Source organism: Cornus florida, unplaced genomic scaffold, assembly GCF_030987335.1.
Source record: "Cornus florida cultivar Cherokee Brave unplaced genomic scaffold, ASM3098733v1 CherokeeBrave_3.0.0_Hap2_Chr08, whole genome shotgun sequence".
In the NCBI taxonomy this organism is placed as follows: domain Eukaryota; kingdom Viridiplantae; phylum Streptophyta; class Magnoliopsida; order Cornales; family Cornaceae; genus Cornus; species Cornus florida.
Genome location: NW_026775578.1, coordinates 71,589,920 through 71,613,101, shown reverse-complemented (window position 1 = coordinate 71,613,101; position 23,182 = coordinate 71,589,920). Strand labels below are relative to the sequence as shown.

General features: G+C 36.3%; 1 protein-coding gene across 3 annotated transcripts in view; it reads left to right on the top strand.

Annotated features, from left to right (window-relative positions):
* The first annotated feature begins 1,835 nt into the window (after positions 1–1,835).
* Positions 1,836–23,182, top strand: part of LOC132268111 (laccase-14-like) — a 49,734-nt gene continuing 28,387 nt past the window's right edge. For 2 of the 3 annotated variants that reach the window (XM_059768847.1, XM_059768846.1), the window contains exon 1: positions 1,837–1,969. In XM_059768847.1, the coding sequence (XP_059624830.1) occupies positions 1,874–1,969 (96 nt within the window). In that variant the 5' untranslated portion in view covers positions 1,837–1,873. Of the gene's footprint in view, positions 1,970–23,182 lie in introns of all 3 variants that reach the window. The other variant, XM_059768848.1, reaches the window with a different exon arrangement.

The following is a 23,182-nucleotide window of genomic DNA, read 5'->3' as shown; positions in this document are numbered from 1 at the left end:
GTATATATATATACAAACATATATATATATATATCACGCAAGCACATGTTTATTTCCGATGAATAAATATGCATCATGAATTTAATATCACAAGTGAAGTGACTGTGACCTAGCATTCATTCCTCTTTTCCATAGTTGCCAACAAATAAAGGATCCCAAAGAAAATAACCATTCAGTAGCATTCCACATCTCTGCAAGCTGTATTCAAATTTGTTTCCATGCAGGATAACGCATAATATATAAAGGGAGGATATTCGGACTCCATTTTCTTGCAATTTCATTCTAATCTTAAAAGAAGTGATATTTCTAATCTTAACTTTATAGGTAAATAAATTTTTTTATTTTTATTTTTTAAATACCACATTTACCCTTTGAAAGTTAAAATTATCTTTTTGTGTCTCAATTCCACTATTTCTTGTTTGTCAAACAAATCTAAATCTTTTACTCCGTACTTCTCAATTCCTCGGTTTCTTGTTCTTATTGATATTAATATCCTTTTTGAAGCACGATTGCCGCCTCTGAGAGAAAATTCTGAGCACTAATTACGAAGAAAAAATGAGCAGCTATAGTGGAGGTAAAATACAAATTAAAAAATAATAAAATACTTTAATGAAACTTTTGAAATAATAAAAAATAAATCACAATGCAAACTAAATTTACAAGATCAACCATTATTGTCATTTGTCACCAACCAAACATAAAACATGCACTAGATAAAAAATAAAACATGCGCTAGATAAAAAATAAAAATACTTTCATGATGCTTCTGAAAAAATAAAAATAAAAACTAATGAAAAAAAATCATAATCCTATCTAACTTACCCGATATAAACACCAATTACAAAGAGATAGTAGATGTAAAAGTAAAACATATAATAAAAAATCAATTTCTCTTTCCAATTGTATTTCCTTATTCAATACTGTATATTCTATCTCTAGACTTTTTAATTTTTTTATAATACATTATTTATTTCAATATGTAGAAACATCACTTTCCTCTATTCTTACCAAACATGTAATATTTTTTAATTCTATTTCTTCGTACTAAAATTAAATTCGTAGAAGAATTTTTACCAAACAAGTATTAATTTATAATCTATAATACATGTATTACAATTTCTATATATAATTAAAATTATTAAGTTTTAATCTATATTTATTAATCTAAAAGTTGGTAAAGATTGATTTTTAATTAATCAATTACTTATTTTATTTTAATTGGTAACTCTTTCTTCTTCTTCTTCTTTTTTTTTTTTAATATGATGGTTTAGTTTACACTAATGTAAAGATTAATTTTCAATTAAACATTTACGTTTTTTTTTTTTATTTTAATTGGTAACTTGTTTTATTATATGATAAATTATTTTATTCAACAATTACCTATTTTATTTTAATTGGTAACTTGTTTTAGTTGTTTTATAGTCTTGAAGAATTCTGAATATAATTGATAACTTTTAATTGATAACTTATTTTATTATTTAGTTATTTTTAATAATAATTTATATTTTTTCACTCCCCTTATACTTTAAATAATGGTATAGATAGGCAAAAACCCCCTTTGGACATCATGATCTACGCATCAAAAGACGTACAGCATGCTCTCTTTTCTACATTCGAAAAAATAAAATAAATAAACATAATATTTCTCCTCCAATTGTATTTGTATACATTTCAATATATCAACAATTGTAAAGAAAGGTTCAAGTGAAAAGGAAAATACCTCATCCGTACGTCAATGGTTACAAGTTGACTGAAGGTTAGACAAATTAATTTGGTGCTTGCATTTCAAAGGGAGCAAATAAAAAATATTGTTGGGTTCTCCGAAATAAATATTTGGAAACCAAGAAAAACAACAACTGTAGAGAGAGAGAAGATGGGGCTGCTGAAGTTGGAGTTTCTGGTTCTGATTACTCTCAGTTGGACACTCATCTGCACGTCTCAAGGCAACATCAAGTATTACGACTTCATCGTAAGAGTCCTTTTCACTTACTCCTCACCATGCATATGTTCATATATATATATATATATTATATAGAGAGAGAGATTACTTAAACTGAAAAACAATGGAGTTTTGCCCCCTGGCAAGCAAATCTGGTAAATATTAATTGTTGGAATTTTATTTGCAGGTCCATTTTTTACATTGTAATTTAAGTTTTTATATATTTGTGATGGTATTTTGAAAAATAAAAATTTATTTATTTTTTTCAATATGCACGTCTGAAACAAATTTATATTATGTACACATACAATTAAATTGAGTACATGAACGAGTTACTCCTGTGCATGGCTTAAGTTAAGGCGATGCCTGTTACTACGACATATGATATGTACAAATATATATATATCACGCAAGCACATATTTATTTGCGATGAATAAATATGCATCACGAACATATCACAAGTGATTACATAAGTGACCGTGACCTAAAAGATGGTATTCAATCCTTACTTTCCATAGTTGCCAACAAATAAAGGATCCCAAAGAAAATAGTTATTCAGTAGCATTTGGACTCCATTTTTTTACAATTTCACTTCATATCCCTTTTGAGCCCATAAGTTGGTAAAAACGTTCCTAATTAATTCTATCCAATTATATGAAAATAATTAACAAAAAAGAAAAAAAAAAACATACCCAATGTGAAGACAAAAGTCACACAGATCAGTATGTTCCACTCAAATGCACCATGACCCCCTTTGGACAATTAGAAGACACATCCATAAAACTTTTTTCTTCAATTTCTGCTCATGTCTCGTCTGTTGTGCCACATTATTGCTGGCCTTGAGCACGGTACTTCATATTCTTCTGATTCTCTAATACAATGCATGTTTATTTAGGGTGAATAAATTACAGTATTTTTTTTGTCACAAAAAAATAAAAAAAGAGGAGAAAATACTAGAAGTAATGAACGTAAAAAAAATTAATGTTTATAATGAAAGGGTAATTATGATATTATAAAATTAGAGATGATGTATTGATGAAATTAAGGATTTTTTTATCATTTTAAAAAAAAAAAAAAAAAAAAGTGAAGTGAAATTATAAAAAAGTGGATATATATATATATATATATATATTATGTGCGAATATATATATGTGCTGCTGCTGCTCATTTGCTTACTAACTACTTCACCTCAAGTATTTTTATTTTTTTATTTATTATTATTTTTTATTTGTTAAAAAAAAGTACTCCAATATTAAATTTTATGCACTTACTTCCAAATTTAGACTTCAAAAACAGTTCATTAGGCTCAGTTTGTTGCCTTTTTTCCTTCCCAATGTAAAATCTTGCAACAAAGGCACACAAGACTTGGCATCTAACTAAGGGAAGATTCAGAAATTGTCAATGGGGTAAGTTAAAATTAAACATAAATTAGTAAATTTTTTTTATTAGGGTTTGTTTGGCTGGGGCCTTTATTTTAGTATTGTGGCTTAACTGATTTGGACTTGTTTGAGTGGGCTAATACTAATACTAATTTATTTATTTTTTTGGGCTGGGTTAAATTTACCCATAGTAATTAAGGAAAAAGAAAAAAAAAAATTGGATGAGCCGGAGCCCAGCCCAGCCCTCCCCTAAATCCGCCATTGGATCTAACCGTAAGAATTAATCTTAGGCTTGCAAAATTTGAAATAATAATGAATTTTAAAAAAATTTGACTTATTTTGCATTATTTTTCCTAGATCTAACATAAACATATTATTTCTTTGTAGATCTATAAAAATAATTTGTAGATAGTGTTCCAAGCTTCCAAATTTAATAATTTTTCAAAATTTTGGCCCTTTTTTCTTAAAAAATAAGTAATTATCTTTGATAAATAAAAAATTTATAAATGATTATTTTGCTCTAAAGAGTGTGTCATACATATTAGTATCACATTATACTTATTTTTTTACATCACATGCAAATCGGCAAAACTTGTGACGCAAATTGTGTTACTTTGTTTAGGACTATTTATACCAACTCTAATAAAATTTTAGGGTAAAGTGTGAATGATTGAATTGATTTGTGCCTACACAACAGAGAGCAATTGAGAGAGATTGAGAAGAAATTCTCCATTATAATCCTTCATCTTTTTCATAGTGCAATTTGTTTGGTGCGCTCTGTGGACGTAGTCCTAAGTTTAGGGTGAACCAAGTATATCTTGTGTTCTTATGCGTGATTGTTTTTTGTTCTTTGTGATTGCTTGTTTTACTCCTCGGACATCATTGTTTTTGGGTTTCCGCGCGCAATAACTGGTATCAGAGCATTCGATTGTTTGATTTTTTTGCTAACAACTAGTATCAGAGCCTTTGGTTGAGAACCTTGGATATATAACGTGTTTGACAAAATTCTAGTGAAGTCTTTCGTATCTGACTTGTTTGTTCGAGTGGGAGTAATGGCATTAGAACATAAGACATCCATATCTATAATCGAGAAGTTTGATGGCACAAACTTCAGTTTCTAGAAGATGCAAATTGAGGATCTATTGTTTTAGAAGAATCTGCATCAACCTTTGGGAGAGAAGCCAAAAGATATGGATTGGGAACTACTTGAAAGGAAGGCTCTTGACATCATTAAATTGACATTATCAAAGTCAATCGCCTTCAACATTAAGAACGAGAAGTTGACAAGATCTCTCGTGACAGCTTTTTCTAGTATATATGAATAGTCGTTTAAAGTGAACAAGGTGCACTTGATCAATAAGTTGTTCAACCTGAAGATGGCTGAAGGGGGAAGTTCAACGAGCATCTAAATGCCTTCAACGAGATTGTTGACTAATTAGAGCCTGTTAAGATCGACTTTAAAGACGAGGTCTGAGCACTGCTAATTCTAGGGCAGTTACCCAAGAGTTGGAGTGGCATAGTTTCAGAGATCAGTAGCTCTACAGGGAACACCAAAATGAAGTTTGAAGAAGTTGTTAGCATAATTCTGAATGAAAAAATCAGAAGCAAACAACAGGAGTTTTCACCAGTGGTTTGACTTTGAATGTTGAAAGCAGGGCAGGAGTTCAAACAAGAAGAAAGATAGTGGTAATGGAAATAGAGGCAGATCCAAGTAAAGGAATAGAATGTCATAATCTCGAAATCCCAGGAATTGCACAGGCCTCAGTGATGTCGAGGGCTAGAATTGTCACAAGAAGGGTCATTATTGAATTGATTACAAAGCTCTAAGGAAGAAGAATACCGGAGATAAAATTGAAGCAAACGTTATCTCAGAATAATCAGATGATGCATTGAGATGCTTTTTGGAGAGAAAGGCGGTGTCAGGGGTTTTGGATTCTGGCGCATCATTTCATGCCACATTAAGCAGAGAACTATTAGATAGCTACATACCGAGAAACCTTGGCAAGGTGTATATTGGTGATGATTAGCCCTGTAACGTGGTTGGTGAGGGTGAAGTGTATATCAAGTTAAATGGGTCTATAGGGAGATTGAACGATATGAGGTACATCCTACCTTGAGGAAGATTCTGATTTTGGTGGTACAGTTATAAGATAAAGATTTTATTACAACCTTCAATGGAGATTCATGGAAGGTTTTTAGAGGTGGTATGCCAGTTGCAGGTGGTAAGAAGACTATAACTCTCTACATGACTACCAGTACGTGTGGGTCAATAACAGTTGTAGAAAACAAAGAGGATCACGATCTTTGGCACCAGAGATTAGGTCATATGAGTGAAAGGGGTTTCAAGATTTTGCATTCAAATGGGAAACTACTGGGCATACATGTAATTGACATTAACTAATATGAGAGTTATGTAATACACAAGCAGTAGAGGGCCAGTTTTAAAAAAAGTGGCAAAGATCTCAGAAAGTGCTTGAGCAAGTTCACACAGATATCTAGGGGCAGCCTCAGCCTCAGTCTCATCAATTAGCGAGAAATCCTACTTCATGAGTTTTATTGATGATCACACGAGGAAGGTATGAGTTTCTTTTTTGAAGCGCAAATTTGAGGTATTTGATGCGTTCAAGAGGTGCAAGGCCATGGTGGAGAATGACACAGGTTTGAAGATCAAGAGATTGAAGTCAGACAACGGTGGTAAGTATAGACACCGGATTTAAGAATTTTTGTTTTGAGAATAGGATCAGATTGGAGAGAACTATGCAAGGAACTCCACAACAGAATGAGGTGGTAAAAAGGATGAACCAAACATTAACAGAGAGAGCCAGAAGTATGCACATACATTGATGTAGTTGTGGACCCAGCAGAAATTTTCCTAAAACATAAGGAACATCAAGAAAAGGAAAGAAATGAAGGGAAGACAAGGAGAACCAAAAATTTATAAAAAGTTTTGATTTGTTCCTATTTGATTTTCAGCAACTTTAAATTTTCAGCAACTTTCCTATTTGATTTTGACTTATATGGTAATTAGCTAGTCTTAGGTTTATATAAAGCTTTGTAATTTCTAGGGTTGGATTAGTTTTAGAATTGCAGAGAATTATTTTACGGCAAATATAGTTTGCCTTTCAATTCTCTTTTCTTTTGTTTTTTGTTCTTATTTTGTTTCAATATTGTTGTGGAGACGATTTATGCTATCCTCTTGGTAATGCGGCATCAGTTTAGTATCAGAGCTTAGGTTCGGCTTTTCGGTTGCTCAGTCATGCCTCCACGACAACAACCGAGAGGAGAAAATCGTGGGTTCGACTAAATGATTGTCCCAATAATAGCAAAACGAGATAGAATTTTTGCGGAGAAAAGTTGAGATGTTGACTCAACACTTGAGTTAGTGTGTTATCAACCTTCCAATTAACAACGAACTGCCTGTTGATGACAATATTCCAGTAGATGACAGTATGTCAAGCACTGGGACTATCGCTGAAAATCCTTTTTATGTTCTACGTCGCCATAGATCTCCCAACGAGCATATTAATCGCCGTTGGTAGTCATATATCAAAATCGAGATTCCAAAGTTTTTGGGAAGCTTGAAGCATGAAGAGTTCATTGAGTGGCTAGATACAATTGAACATATCTCTGAATACCATAAGCTACCTGTGCACAAAAGGGTTAACCTCATTGCTATTCATTTGAAAGGAAGGGCATCGGCTTGGTTGGAACAACTACGGATTACTCGAAAGTGTAAGGACGTAAGCCAAAGATCATAGAATGGGAGAAGATGAAGAAAAAAATGAAAGAACAATTTTTGCCTTATAATTATGTCCAAATGATGTATCAGCGTTTGCATAATTTAAGGCAAGGGACTCACAATGTGGATGATTATACCGAAGAATTCTATTATCTAATTGCATGCAATGATTTATCACGGAGTGATGAATAGCTCGTAGCACATTACATAAGTGGAGCCTAGTATACAAGAGGTCCTACTTTTACATTCGCATTGGTGGTAGAAAAGCAAAAAAACAAGCCATTCTCGCTCTTTAATAGCAGTTCTGCCAGATTGTAGCCCACTTATAAGGGAGAATCAGCCCCTACAACAGTGAGAAACGGGGCCCAAAATGGGGATAGTAGCTGCCACATGTTGGTGGACTTAAAGAGTAGGCTGCCTATGTTGGAAACCACCAAAATTATGGAAGGACAGTAAGACAAAATCGAGGTGGAGACCTTGGTATGAGGTGTTATAAGTGTGGAGAGCCTAGACATAAATCGGTAGAGTGTAGAAAATAGGGAAAAGAACTTTTGATCGAAGAAGATGATGCAATTCTGGAGGACGAGCCAAAATATGATGACTATCTAGAGGAAGAAAATGATGACATCTTATATGGTGATGTGGGTGAATACTTGGTTATGCGAAAGTCATTTTTACTTCCAAAATATGAGGATGAAGAAGATTGGTTATGCACTAACATTTTCCATACCACTTGTATTATTGGTGGAAGGGTTTGCAACATGATTATAGATGGCGGTAGTTGTAAGAATGTGATATCCCAAGAAGCTGTAGAAAAATTAAAACTCAACGCTGAGAGGCATCTAAGGCCCTACTCTCTTGGTTTCGTAAAGGGAATAAGGTAGCAGTTTCACAATGCTGCTTGGTCTCTTTCTCTATTGGAAACAAGTACTTTAATAATACTTGGTGTGATGTAGTACCAATGGATGGATGCCATATATAGTTGGGGAGGCCTTGGCAATTTAACAGAGATACTTCGCATCATGGTAGAAAGAACATGTACACTTTTTGGAAGTATAACGTAAAAGTTACTTTAGGCCCTATGCGTGAGAAATTTGGTCCCAAACCTAAATTAGGGGAAGAAAAAAAATTTCTTACCATGAATGGCTTAATGAAAGAGGCCGAGGAAAGTGGACAACTTTACATTTTGATTGCAAAAGAAGAGGTTGCACCTCCATCTATTCCTACCATTATGGAGCCATTGGTGGGAGCATATATGGATGTGTTTCCTACTGATCTACCATCGGAGTTACCACCGATGAGAGATATTCAATATTGTATTGACCTAGTACCTGGCACAAGTCTTCCCAATAAAGCAGCATATTGAATAAGTCAAAAAGAGCATGAGAAGTTGAATCAACAGGTTATGGAGTTATTAAATAGGGGATTTATTCACGAGAGCATTACCCATGTGATGTCCCAGCCCTTCTCAGTCCAAAGAAAGATAGTTCTTAGCATATGTGCATGGATAGTCGAGCTATCAACAAAATAACCATCAAGTACCAGTTTCTGATTCCTCGTCTTGATGATATGCTAGATATGCTTACGGGTTCTTTAATCTTCTCAAAGACTGACTTAAAGAGTGGTTATCATCAAATCCATATTAGGCTAGGTGATGAATGGAAAACAGATTTTAAAATGAAGGATGGATTGTACGAGTGGTTAGTAATGCCATTCAGATTATCTAATGCCCCAACATTTTCATACGTGTGATGACTCAAGTGCTGAAACCACTTCTTGGCAGGTGCATAGTTGTTTATTTTGATGATATTTTGGTGTACAGTCATAGCATTGATGAACACCTATAACACCTTTGTTCAGTTTTTGATATATTGAGGAGAGAATACTTATATGCTAACCTGAAGAAGTGCAGTTTTGCAGTGAACAGATTGGTATTTTTGGGTTATATGGTCTCTTCTACATGTATTATGGTAGATGATGACAAGATAAAAGCCATTCTTGAGTGGCACACACTTGCCACAGTGCGTGATGTGAGGAGTTTCCATGGTTTGGCGACATTTTGTAGGAGTTTTATTCATAATTTCAGTAGTATTGCTGCCCTACTTACTGATTGCATTGGAAAAAAATCCTTACAATGGACCCAAGAGGCAGAGAAGAGTTTTCAAGCACTCAAACAGAAACTAACAGAAGCACCAGTTCTTCCTCTGCCGAATTTTGAAGAGGTATTTGAGGTAGATTTTGATACTTCAGGCATTGGCATTGGTGTTATCCTTAGCCAACGAGGAAAACCTAGTGCATATTTTAGAGATAAGCTTATTGGTGGAAAGCTCAGGTATATATTCAACTTATGACCTAGAGTTTTATGCCATTGTATAAGCTTTGCGACATTGGTGGCATTACCTTTCTTATAAGGAATTCATCTTGCGTTCGGATCATGAAGCTCTTAAATACATCAACAGTCAATGCAATTTGAGTTCAAGGCATGCTACATGGGTGAATTATTTGCAGCAATTTACTTTTACTTTAAAGCATAAGGCTGGTACAATCAATCGTGTAATGGATGCCTTAACTAGAAGATCTTCTCTGCTTATGGTTATGCGTACCCAAGTTGTGAGATTTGATTCTTTTTGAGATTTGTACGTAGATGACCCTTAATTTGCGCTTATTTTGAAAGAAGCCAAATCTGGGAAGCCATCGGATTATTTCTTGCAAGAGGGATGTCTCTTCAAAGGTTTAAAATTATGCATTCCAAAATGTTCCTTATGCGAAAAAATCATAATAGAGCAAAACAACTTGGGACGTTTTGGAAGAGATAAAGGCCCAGAGCAGATTGGAAATGAGTATTATTGGCCTAACTTGAGAAAGGATGTTGCAAGGCATGTGGAACGTTGACATGTGTGTCAAAGAGCCAAAGGGGTTGCAACTAATGCAAGCCTTTACATGCCTTTACCAGTACCTAATCATCCTTTGGGTGGCCATTAGCATGGATTTCGTGCTTGGGTTACCTCTCACTCAAAGGAAGTGTGACTCTATTGTGGTGGTGGTTGACAGATTCTCAAAGATGGCGCACTTTATCCCTTGCAAAAGGACTATGAACGCTTCTAATTTTGCTAATATTTTCTTTAAAGAGATTTACAGGTTACATGGTGTTCCACATTTTATTGTTTTAGATAGAGACACCAAGTTTGTTAGTCACTTTTAGCGGACTTTATGGAAGAATATTGGAATGGAGCTTGATTTTAGCACTTCTTTTCATCCATAAACCGATGGGCAGATAGAAGTTATCAATAGGAGTTCGGGTAATTTGTTAAGATACTTAATAGGTGACAATCATAAGAGTTGGGATAACCTTTGCTGAGTTTGCCTATAACTCATCAAATAATCGTACTATAACTCTTTCTCCTTTTGAGGTTGTATATAGTGCAAAACCAAATAGTGTACTTGATTTGGGTCTAATTCCTATTTCAAAGAAGGTCAATGTTACGGCAGAAGACATTGTTGCTCTTATGCAAGAAATTCATTTGAAATGAAACAACAGATTAAAGCACCCAATGCGAAATATAAGGCTAATGCAGATTGTCACAAGAGAAGGATGATTTTTGAAGTTGAAGATTATGGTTACGCAATCCTATTAAAAGATCGAGTTCCACCCAATTCTTACAACAAGTTGAGGGATAGAAAGATTGGTCAATTCGAGGTGATTAAGAAGATTAATGATAAAACCTACCAGCTTAAGTTACCAAGTCATATTCGCACATCAGATGTTTTAATGTCAAGCATTTAGTTCCTTACAAGAGCTATTATTCTGATGAGGATTCTGATAACTCGATGGCAAGTTCTCTCCAACACGGGGGGACTGATGTAGCTGTGGACCCAGCAGAAAGTTTCCTAAAACATAAGGAACATCCAGACTAGGAAAGAAGTGGAGGGAAGACAAGGATAACCATGAATTTTTAGAAAGTTTTGATTTGTTCATATTTGATTTTCGGCAGCTTTAAATTTTCAACAACTTTCCTATTCGATTTGGACTTATATGGTATTTAGCTAGTCTTATATGGTAATTAGCTAGTCTTAGGTTAATATAAAGCTTTGTAATTTCTGGGGTTGGATCAGTTTTAGAATTGCATAGAATTATTTTACAACAAATATAGTTTGCATTTTAATTCTCCATTCTCTTGTTTTTTGTTCTTATTTCGTTTCAATATTGTTGTGGATATAATTTATTCTATCTTCTTGGTAAGGCGGTATCATACATTCGGGTCTACCTAAATAGTTTTGGGTAGAAGCAGTCAATTGAACAACCTACCTAAATAATCGTGGACCATTGGTGCCTTTGCAGCATCGGATACTAGAAGAGGTATGGAGTGGCAAGGAGGTAAATCTTTCATAGTTAAAAGTTTTCTGTTGTATTGCATATGCGTATATTAGTAACCATGCTAGGGGAAAGCTCAATCCTAAGTCACTAAAATGCATCATCATTAGGCATGGTGGACATAAGTTTGGTTATCAACTTTAAGATAGCCAGAAAAAGAAGATTATTATAAGTAGAGGTGGTTTTCAATGAGAAGGTGATGTATAAGGCTATGTAGATAAGTTTGGTTATCGACTTTGGGATGACCAAAAAAAAAGATCATTAGAAGTATAGTTGGTTTTCAATGAGAATGTGATGTCCAAGGATAGGATGCAGCATAATCAACTAGTCCTCTATAGATTTTAGAGTATTATAATCCAACTTCTATGCCTACATCCAAAACGTACACGCGTCCTCATTTACCAAATCAGTGGTATATGGATTTTATGTTTCTCACAGATAGTGGTGAGACTGAATGCTATGATTAAGCATATTAGGTTAAGAATGCTAGCAAGTGGGAGGTTGCAAATGGAAGATGAGATGAAGTCCCTTATCTCTAACAAGACAATGGAACTAGCCAAGTTATCCATAAGAAAAAAACCTCTTCATAACAAATGGTGCATAGGCTCAAAGAGGAACATGATTGTTCCAAGAGATACAAGGTGGGATTGGTGGTCAAATGCTTTTCAGCAGAAGCAATGGATTGAGTACACATACATTTTTCCCCCATTTGTGATACTGAGTACCATTTGCTCAATTACTAGCATTGTTGTAGCAGAGGGGTTGCATCTTGAGTAATTAGATATCAAACTGGTTTCCTCCATGGCGATCACGAATAAGATATTACATGCAACCACCAAAGGATTCTCAGTCAAAGGGAATGAGAAACTTGTGTGCAAGTTTAAGAAAAACTTATATGGTTTGAAGCAAGCCCCAAGGTAGTGGTACAAGAAGATTGATGGGTTTATGCAGAGACATGGCTACAACAAGTGCAATACTGACCGTTGTTATTATTTAAAGAGGTTTATGTCGAGTTATATTATCCTTTTACTTTATGTTGATGACATATTAATGGCATGTTCTGATTTTGATCGAAATCAATAAATTGAAGAAGTAGTTGTCTAGTGAATTTGAAATGAAAGATCTTGGTGCAACGAAGCATATTGGTGTGCCTGTCGTGGTGTGCAACCAAATTTGTGCAAAATAGTGTGGTGAAGTTTTACATTTATAAATGCCATTACTACCACTAACTAAAAATATAGCAAGGGTGAGCAGGGATCGTCCCAAGGGATTGATGGTGCACTATTAGTGGAAACAAGACTTAGGATTAGTAGGTCGAGTGATTAAAGGTAGGTTATTTGGTTGATTAAACAACAATTAAAACTAAACAAGATCAATATCAAAGAAATAATTAAAGGATAGAGAGAACAAGAGAGAGAGGTCTTGGAACGTAGAGATCACCACTAAGCATCACTTTTCTCTACACTCAATTCACAATTAATGAGGGGAAGACATATGTTGCAACAAGAGTGAGTGTGTGTGGTTGTTTCAACAAGCATGGATGACCAATTAAGTGTATATTGTCTAAACAACACAATGAATAGTACAATATATCAAAGTAAGTCATTAATCCTTCTTTAATCTCACAATCTAAACACATCACAAAATTAGAGAAATATACTACTTGCATTAATAAGTGTGGTACATCAAATAACAAGTATGGATTGTCCTCCCATTTAACAACTAAGGTAACTACACTACATCTAAGCTAATGACATGAAAATTAAACTAATTAGACTAAGGGAGAGGCACAATCCATCAAGAAATGAGTATGAACCATCAAATAAACCACAAGAGCATTATATTAAGCACTATGTCTTGACAATCTCTAGATTTATAGCATTAATACACATAGACATGCATCAACAACACAAGAAATAGAGATAAACATATGAACATCTATTTTAGCATACATAGACATATAGATAGAATGAAATGGTTACTTGGAAGAATTAAACCACACAAATCATTGAAGAAACAAAATTTATGTATATAAATATATCAAAACATGTATTACAACACAAATCCCCTCAAAAATACATGAATCAAGATAAAGAAAGCATGCTTTGGGCTAACTCTAGCCCCAAGAGAATGTCTAGCCACTCATGGATGGTGTCCTCCAACCCTCAAGGGCTATCTCCATGGTAGAAATGTTCCTCTTCTTGAAGTAGATGGAAAACCTCTCAAGAATGTCGCTAGTCTCTTCTTCTCGTTTCTTCCTCTCTAAGAATTGTGTCTAAAAACTATTTACCAAAAGCATATCTCTAAAAACATATGTGTAAAAGTGACTCATATTCCTTATATAGGTAGCTCAAATGTCACACCCAATGGTCTAGGCTCGTACACAAGGGCTTCTCCAATGATTGCACAATGAGATAACTTTTAATGAGTTGGAAATATATTTTTTTTCAGATTTGAGAGGGTTCGATCGATCGAACTTGTGCTGTGATCGATCGAACATGGCTGAGATCTATCAAATTTTGGCTGGATCAATCCCCCCATGGCGGCGCCTTTTTGGATAAGGATAGATCTGAGATATTTTAGGGAAAGAGACAAAAGTGATAAATGGGGTGGTACAACAACATAAGATGGAATCTTTTTGATCGATTTGAGAATTGTTGGATCGATCGATCGAACTTAATCGGATCTTTGGATAAGGACAAAAGAGCTTGGATCCATCTTGAAATGTCTAGATCGATGAACATTCGATCGATCGAAATATACTTGTGATCGATCGAACCTGCTGAATTCTATACTTTGCTTCAATCTGCTTCCATTTTTCTCCTTTCTTCCATCTAGCTTGAGTTAGCTTCTTTTAAGCTCTTATTTGGCTGAATTAGCTTATTTTGGGGATAAGCACCTAAAATAGGCAATAACACAAAATTAGTCTAAAACGGGAAAGTAAGATAGATAAAAGTCCTAGAATACCTAAGCTTAAGGGGTTTAAATGCGCACTTTTCAGCGCTCATCACACCCCCAAACTTAAATATTGCTAGTCCCTAGCAATGAACTACAAAGTAAAGGAATGAAATGAACAACTGTACAACTATGAACTAGAAAGCACTAAATGGATAACGCCACTTTCGTAGGGAATATGATTGCATTTAGCGTATCCAACAAGCCTTTTAAACCCCTAGTTTACCCTTAGTGGACGAGTGAAGTCTCGTAAAGGTTTCCAGAAATGATAACCACAAACATTAAGCTCATTCTCACAAAAGAGGCACCAATATTGTAAACAAGCATTGGGAGAAAACTACCTCAAGTATGCAATTTTTCTACCTTTTCCAAGCAATCTCCCAAAATTTCAACATCAAACAAGCAAGTATGGTCCTCCACACATCAAGAAAATGATCATACAAATGAAAACAACTCTAGAATCCTTTTTGAGTGGACCGGCATCAAATATGTTACTATCTAAGCCAACTAGAGAAATGATCACATCTTTACCCTCAAACTAGCACACAAATCTAGTACCGATCATCAAAACAAAGAGTGGACCTTTTGTTAAAGCTTTATTATTCTAGGTGTGCTTATTCTTTTCACTCGAATTTATTTATTTTTTGTAAACTACCCTAAGGATCAAAGATGGAAGCATAGTGCAATGTGTTGATCTATTAAGCTTTCTAGCGATCCATGAGGTCGAGCGTTAGGTCAATGACTCCCAAACCAGACGTCTTTAGGGCATTAGGCGTTCAAACACCCCTAAGGACTTACAAGCTCAGATCGACTAGGCTACAAATCAAAACAACCGCAATCATTTCCCACTGCTCACCTTTTGGGAGAAGTCCTTACTTTTTTATTGCTTTTGCAATTTGTTTTTTTTTTTTTTTTTTTTTTTTTTTTTTTCAAGCAAGTTCAATTATTAACCTAGAGTTTGGGCCATCCACCTTTCGACGCAATAAATTCAATGCTTGATGAGGCTAGAATTCCGGCTACTCAATGAAAAGGGTTTGTTATCCACCTTTATCAAAATGAAAGCTTTCAATGCACTGCTAGCTCAATTAGGATATAACCAATTCAATAATCAATAAAGCATGTACCCCACAAATGAATGCTAGTGTGTGCCTGTGCTAGAGTAGAATCCTAGAGTGAATCTCAAAACAATCACAAAATCAAGATGATGTAGATCACAAGTGCAAACATAATATCAATTTTTTGAAAAATGTACTCCTAAATGGCATTCACAAGGCATACAAGGAGTATTAGAATCTTAAGTCAATTAATTTTTAAATTTTAAGCCATATAGTCCTCAAAAGATCAAAATCATAGCTAGTTATGGACCAATCATAGACAATCCCTCAAATACACAAGTCCTGCTTAAAATTTTGAATTGAAAGCAAATACTGCAATTAACACCATTACCCCCCCTCCCAAACTTAAATGGCACAACATCCTCAATGTGCAAAGAAAACAAAGGAAAGAGTATACCAGTGTAGGTATAGCAAAGAATGGCCGGGACACAAGTATCCAAAGTGGGTGGTATACCCCCCCCCCCAAAAAAAAAAAACTTGGGATTAACTGTGGTCCTGAAAAGATGGCACTGGATAAAAGCTCATTAGATAACAAAGGGGAATAATAACAGTGCACAGTGGACATGCAAGTGTAAATGGGATAAGAAATTGAAGTAAAGAGAGAGGAAAAAGGGTGGTCCTAAAAATTTGGGCAGCACTCTCTCTCACTGAAGTTACTAGAATGCACCTGATGGAGTCAATCACAAACAGAGACATCCAAAATATAACAAAATATAGCATGTACAACAAAAGATAAGAATAATGATAAAAATAATGTACATCAGAATGTTTGGGCCAACAGGCTGGCCGTAAAAATATCACAACAGTATTAAATATAGCAAACATGATAGATATGAAAAACAGGCAATAGAGAGATATGAAGATCATGCTGAGGAGGTAGGACGGGCAGGGCGCGCTCCACGGATATCTCGGGATATGTCTCACAGCGCAGTCATGACATCCGTATGCGGGGAAGAAATGTCAACTCGGATGGAGACAGTGTCTGCACTGATATAGACTACAGCATCCTCCAAAGCCTGGAGACGCTCTCCAAAGCTGGGTGTCTGAACTGGAGCCTCAGGTACTATTGGATCGGGAAACTGTGGTACATCCTGAGCCTACTCCAGGGAATGAACTGGTGACCCTGCTGCAGGATACTGCTCCAAATCTATGTCCATATGTATGGCAGCCAGATCGACTGCTGAATCGTTTGCTGCTGGTACGTCTGCCTCTGCTGTTGCTGCGGTTGCTATCTCCTCCTCCTTTGCTGCTGTCACGGTATCCTTTAAAAGACTCTTAATAAGAGCATTATATCTCTTATTCCAGTCCTTCTTGCCAAAATGGCAAGCTCCTATCTCTGAGCGCTTGTCAGGATAGAATGGATAGCGTTGATCCCGAAGGATCTGAGTGATTAGATGGCTAAATGGAAGATACTTAGCCCGCTTAAGCTTGGCCTTGCTGATGTAGTCAGCATAAAGCTTTATCATCACAGTCCAGTAGAGGGCTGGAATAGAAACCCAACACCTTATGTAGAGAGCATATAAAGCTGTCAAATAATCGCCGCGCCTCTGAATTTTATGGCCGGCCATGAACACATTTTGGTACAGGACCGAATCAAAGAACCACAGAACATCGGGCAGATAGGTGCGAGTAGCAAGAGTGTCATCCTCACTATAATGGCCTGTAAGTGCCTCGGCCATAAATGCATATGAAGGCCGCCTCTCCAAGATAGGATAATCTAGCTCAAGCTTAGGAGGGCAGGCATGCGGGCATCGGCAGGATCGGGCGAGAGACTCCATGGTAATGCAGATAAGATGGCCATCAACTGTAGTGCGTAGCTCCGCCAGGTTACTCGGGGTAGGTCGGAGGTTCTGGAAGAACATCCGAACAAGTCTCGGGTAAACTGGGTAAGTGACCGGGGCTAGAATGGCTGAAATCCCCTGGCGGTCAATATCCTCGTAAACAGCCCGAGTCAAGATGTACCGGGAGAAGAATGAAATATCAAAGACCGACTCATGCACCACTTTAAGGCGTGAGTATCTTGGTAGTGATCTGTCAAGTGCTTGGCCCAGTTGTGGATGGGGCGGAGATGGAGAAGGTGATGGAGTACACTCAGCCTCATCGTGGGATGATGAGGATGCAGATGCCAAAGACTGAAGTCTAGAATCAGCTGATGGGGACTGAGCGGGATTAGCCTCTGACTGGTCTTGTATCTGCTCTGGCTGCTCAGCCTCATCCTCTGGCTCTGGCTTTGGCTCTGGCTTAGGAATAGGGTCCTGAACGTGAGATAGACCTGCCTGACTCTGCGATAATAATAGTCTTGACCCTAGCCATGGCATGCAAAATAAAAGGAAAACTTACAGAACAAGTCAGTAGCTGAATAAAGGAATAAGGCATAGCATATAGAAACATGTATGTCAAATAAGATAGACAAAACAGAACAAAGGATATGAATCTATGCAAGTGATGACTGGGCTAAATAAACAGTGACCGTAAGTGAAGCATGCTAAACAATATAAGTATGGAATGCATCCAATGTGGAAAACATAGGCATTGGGCATGTATGAGATAGCATGGAATTACATAAGAGAGTGTGTGAAGTGTGGGATACAAATCTGTGAAGTTCGATCGATCACAAAAATGTGAGATCGATCTGAGAAAAGTTCGATCGATTGAATTGGGACGGGAAATTCGTAAAGTCACAGATCTGTGACGTGGAAGGCATGGGGGCACCCAAACAAACTTGTGGGGCCCTCTTACACATCAACAACAACAAATGGGTCACCTGTTTGGCCTGTGACACTCAAAAATCAATTAAAATGAAATATATATACAAAACTATATATATATATATATATATATATATATATATACACACACACACAATCATGGAAGCTTCAAAATATGGCAAGATTTAGACAAAGCAACCTAGATCTAACATGGTAAGCATCACAAATAGGTAGATTGAAAATCAAAATTCAAGGGGAGAACTCGGAACTTACCAAATCCGAGAAAGAGGAGTGGAAATCGTGAGATGGACGAGATCTAAGATGAAGGAGAGAGATTCGAGCCTCGGGAAGGTCGCCGGAGGGTTCGCCTGAGATGGGAGAGAGATGGGTTGCAGCGGCGAGGGTGAGAGGGTTGTTAGATCGATCTGTGAATCGATTTAATGACCCTAGGGTTTTGTTTTTAAAAACATTTCACGACAGGTTCGATCGATCAGGAAAATTTTTTGATCGATCGACCAAGATCGATCTTGAAAATGCTAAGATCGATCTTTGTGCACTAAACGAAAAATTTAATTATTTATTTATTTATTTATTTATTGAATAAACAAAGTAGAAATTAAAACTTTTTTAGTTTTGAGGATAAAATAAAATAAAATAAAAATAAAAATAAAAATAAAAATGAAAATGAAAATGAAATCAAAGTCAAAATCAAGGTCAACAAGAGGCACAGATCGATCAAACTAAGATCGATCGAAAAGGTACTTCGATCGATCGAACAGGTGAAAACCTGCAGAGAAGTTTGAACGATGCACAGAGAGGCCTATTTTCATGGATCTCAAAATTTTTTCTAAGTGTGGAGTGAAGATCGATCTAAGAACAATTTCGATCAATCTTGGAGTTTCAGATCGATCGAAATAAACTTTCGAACGATACACAGAGGGCTGATTTATGCAGGAAATTCTCGATCGATGGAACAGATAGATGATTGGATGTAGGAATGGATGTTCGATTGATCGAACCTCTTTTGAGATTGATTGAACTTGGACAAAATGCCTATTTTCAGAACAAAAGTGCATGCATACTCAATCAAAATCCTAGCCATGTGTATGAATTCCAGAACATATCTAGACGACGCAAGAAATGAAAGGGAATATAGAAATGAGGGAGGAATAGGGTTATAAACCCTACGAAGCATTTACTAGTCTTTAACGTCTCTAGCAAGACGTTGGGCTCTTTTAGCCCGGATCAAAGATCTTATAATGCATCCCCTCCTGGACGGGGTGAAAAGCACTTTGAATCCCACCTAATGAATGGTTCCCTAAAGAACTAATTGGATTTGATTCAAGTGACGTTGATAGTCCTTGGTTAAAACAACTCTTGGGCTTCCATGCCCTTGGAAAATTTATCTTTGAAGCAACTTTCTTTGAATTCTCTTTGGTAGACAAACCATGGAAATGCTCAACGTCAAGTAAAGACTTTATTCTTCCACATTCATTATCAAGACATTTCTCTACAACACAAATATCTTTATACTTATCCATTGAATTAGGGGTTGGATTGATAATATTCAACTTCACTTTCATGTGGCCAAAAGAGATTTTCATTATCCCTATCCTACAATTGATGTTGGCATTTGCGGTTGCCAAGAAAGGACGGCCAAGGATAACGGGAATTTGGCTCTTGGGATTTGGGACCGGTTCCGTGTCAATGACAATGAAATCGACCGGGAAGAGAATTTATCAATTTTAATTAAGACGTCCTCAATGATACCCCTAGGCTTTTTGATGGATTAGTCGGCAAGTTGAAAAACCACCGACGTCAGTTTCAAGTCTCCTAAGCCTAATTTGACATATACCGAGTATGGAAGAAGATTAACACTTGCTCCTAAGTCTAGAAGAGCCCGATTAATGACATGGTCACCAATGACACAAGATGTAGTAGGTGAACTGGGGTCTTTGAAGTTTGGAAGAGTGTTATGTTGCAAAATAGAGCTCACTTGTTTGGTCAAGACCACTTTCCTAGGTGCTTGGCTTTTATTCTTCCTCTTTTGGGTCCAAAGATCTTTTAAAAACTTGGCATAAGCCGAAATTTGCTTGGTTGCATCCAAAAGCGGAAGGTTAACCTTCACTTGCCTAAACACATCAATGAATTCATTTGTCTTTGTCTTTTGCTTGTCAAGATAAATAGATCCTTTTAAGGCATCCGAAAATGGAGCTTTTGGCTCAAATTTTTTTTCAAAATCCTTCTTTGAAACATCATCAACTCAAGAATTTTTCAAATCATGCTTTGATTCATTTTTCAAATCATTTTTGAACTCTTTTCAAATCACTTTTTGACACTTTCTCTTTTGAATGATCATGCACATGCAATGAAGGAAGAATATGATAAGAAACGGGACGGGTGTCAACTTTTGGTTGCACTGGTTCATTCTCTTCATTGGACACACCTACTTGGTTGTCAATGATTCTCACACTTCTCAAGGTTGTCACCGCATTGACATGCTCTATTATAGGACTTTTCGATGAGGAATGAGTCTCCACAACACATTGTTGCATTGGTGGGGCATTCAAAGGCATTTTCCCTTTCTCTCTAGCATTTAAAGTACTAGCTATTTGCCCTACTTGGGTTTTTAGCTTAGCAATGGGTTGAGAATAAGAATGAAGCAATTGAGTGTTCGCCTCTAGAGTGCCTAGAGTGGTTAAAACTTTTTCTTCAAAAATGGGACTCCTAAAATTTCCTTGAGAATAAGATGGTTGATTAAGAAAATGAGAATTAGAAAATTGGTTACCATGGGATTGAAATGATGATCTAAAACCTTGGGAACCTTGGCTTTGCTTCGGAGGTGGAACATACTTCCCTTGAAAACCACCTTGGGGAGGGTTTGAGCCTTCCCCTTGGCTTTTCTAAGAAAAGTTCCAATGGTTCTTCTAACTAGGATTGTAATGATTGCTATAGGGATTATTCCCTTAGTCAGCAAAAATAGCATTGGCTTGCTCATGGTTGTCATTTTGCACATGTCCATGGGGACAATTGGAAGTAGAATGCAAGATACTAGAACAAGTCATACATGATTCATTAGATGCACGATGATGAACATGATTAGGGGCAAAAGACATTTGATTCGCCGAGTTTTGGTTAATTAAGAATTGATCAAACCTTTGAGATAAGGATTTCATCTCGGCGGCTATATCATTAGAGTTGTCAACTTGATACAAGCCAACATTCTTCCTTCCTCCTAGATTTGTACCATTTTTAAAACATAAGGACCTATGCATGGAATTTTCACTCATACTTTCATACAATTGCCACACATCATTTTCATGCTTATCAAGATAAGAACCACTCATTGATGCATCAACCATACCCTTATGATTATCCGGTAAACTTTCAAAGAAATATTGAACTAGTTGCTACTTAGGTATGTCATGATGTGGGCATTTTCTTAACAAATTATTAAACCTTTCCCATGTCTTATGAAACATTTTCCCATCCCCTTGAGAAAATTCATGAATGGAAGTTCTCATGGCATTGGTCTTTAAAACCGAATAGTACTTTTTCAAGAACTCTTGTTGCATTTCTGCCCAAGAAGTTATCGAAAAAGGCCTAAGGTTGTTGAACCAATATTTTGCCTTGTCTTTAAGGGTAAAAGGAAAAATTTTAAGCCTTAACACTTCTTCCAGCATGTCCGTGTATATCACGGTGGAACACACTTTAAGAAACTCATCTAAATGGTTATAAGGTTCTTCACTAGGAAGTCCATGGTAGTTTAGAAGCATTTGAATAGTTTGTGGTTTAATTTCATAGTGATGTGCTCTAAATGGAGGCAATTGAATGCAAGTGGGTGTATTATATTCATTAGGCACATAATGGTCTCTCAATGCAATGGGAGAATTCACAATTGGTGGTGCTAGACGAACACCTTGATTAGCTTGAACTATGGGGGGTTGTGGAGCAAATATTGGCCTAGCCATTCCCAATGGAACTTGGCCTTGTTGTTGTGAGTGAATGAATGGTCTAGGCATGCCTAATGGTGCTTGAACATTTTCTTGATGCACATTAGGGTGGAGGTTGCCTTGTTAGTCTATGTGACCAAGGTCCTCCACATGGTCGTCATTCAAATCCTTCATTGGTGAAATGGAGTGATGAGAACTACCCCTTCTCCTAGGATTACGAACAATTGATTCAAGATGCAAATTAGGAGGGACAAGAGTAGGATTCAATGACCTACGACCATGCATACACTAGAAATTCAAATAACAAGCAAGTAACAATCACTTCGCCCCCACAACAAATAAATCAACAAATCTCCACATTCAATGATCCCATACTCGCATGCTTAAACAACATGCAAAGAAAAGTAAATTGCCTCCACGCGGGCTCACGATTTATCTAAGAAATGGAAAACAAGCCTCCACGCGGGCCGACGATTTAACTAGAGCTTGAGTTAGAAAGATCTCACAAAGGGTCCTTAAGCAACTTCAATTCATTCTCAACTTCCAAACTTTGCTATGCTTTGCATTTTTTTAGATTTTTAGTCCTTTTTATGCTTAGCTTAGCTCCTTACTTTGAAGTCTCCTTTACTTAACCTCCTTTCTCAATTTCACCCAGTCAAATAAGAACAAACACAATAAGTAACCAAAAATAAAAATAAAGTAAAGACATGATCAAAAGAGTACTAATTCTTAAATGTTTCCAAAACACGGTGTTGCCAATTAAATCCCTGACAACGGCGCCAAAAACTTGGTGTGCCCGTCACGGTGTGCAACCAAATTTGTGCAAAATAGTGTGGCTAAGTTTTATATTTATAAATGCCACTACTACCACTAACTAAAAATATAGCAAGGGTGAGTAGGGATCATCCCAAGGGATTGAGGGTGCACTAGTAGTGGAAACAAGGCTTAGGGTTAGTAAGTTGAGTGATCAAAGGTAAGTTGTTTGGTTGATTAAACTACAATTAAAACTAAACAAGATTAA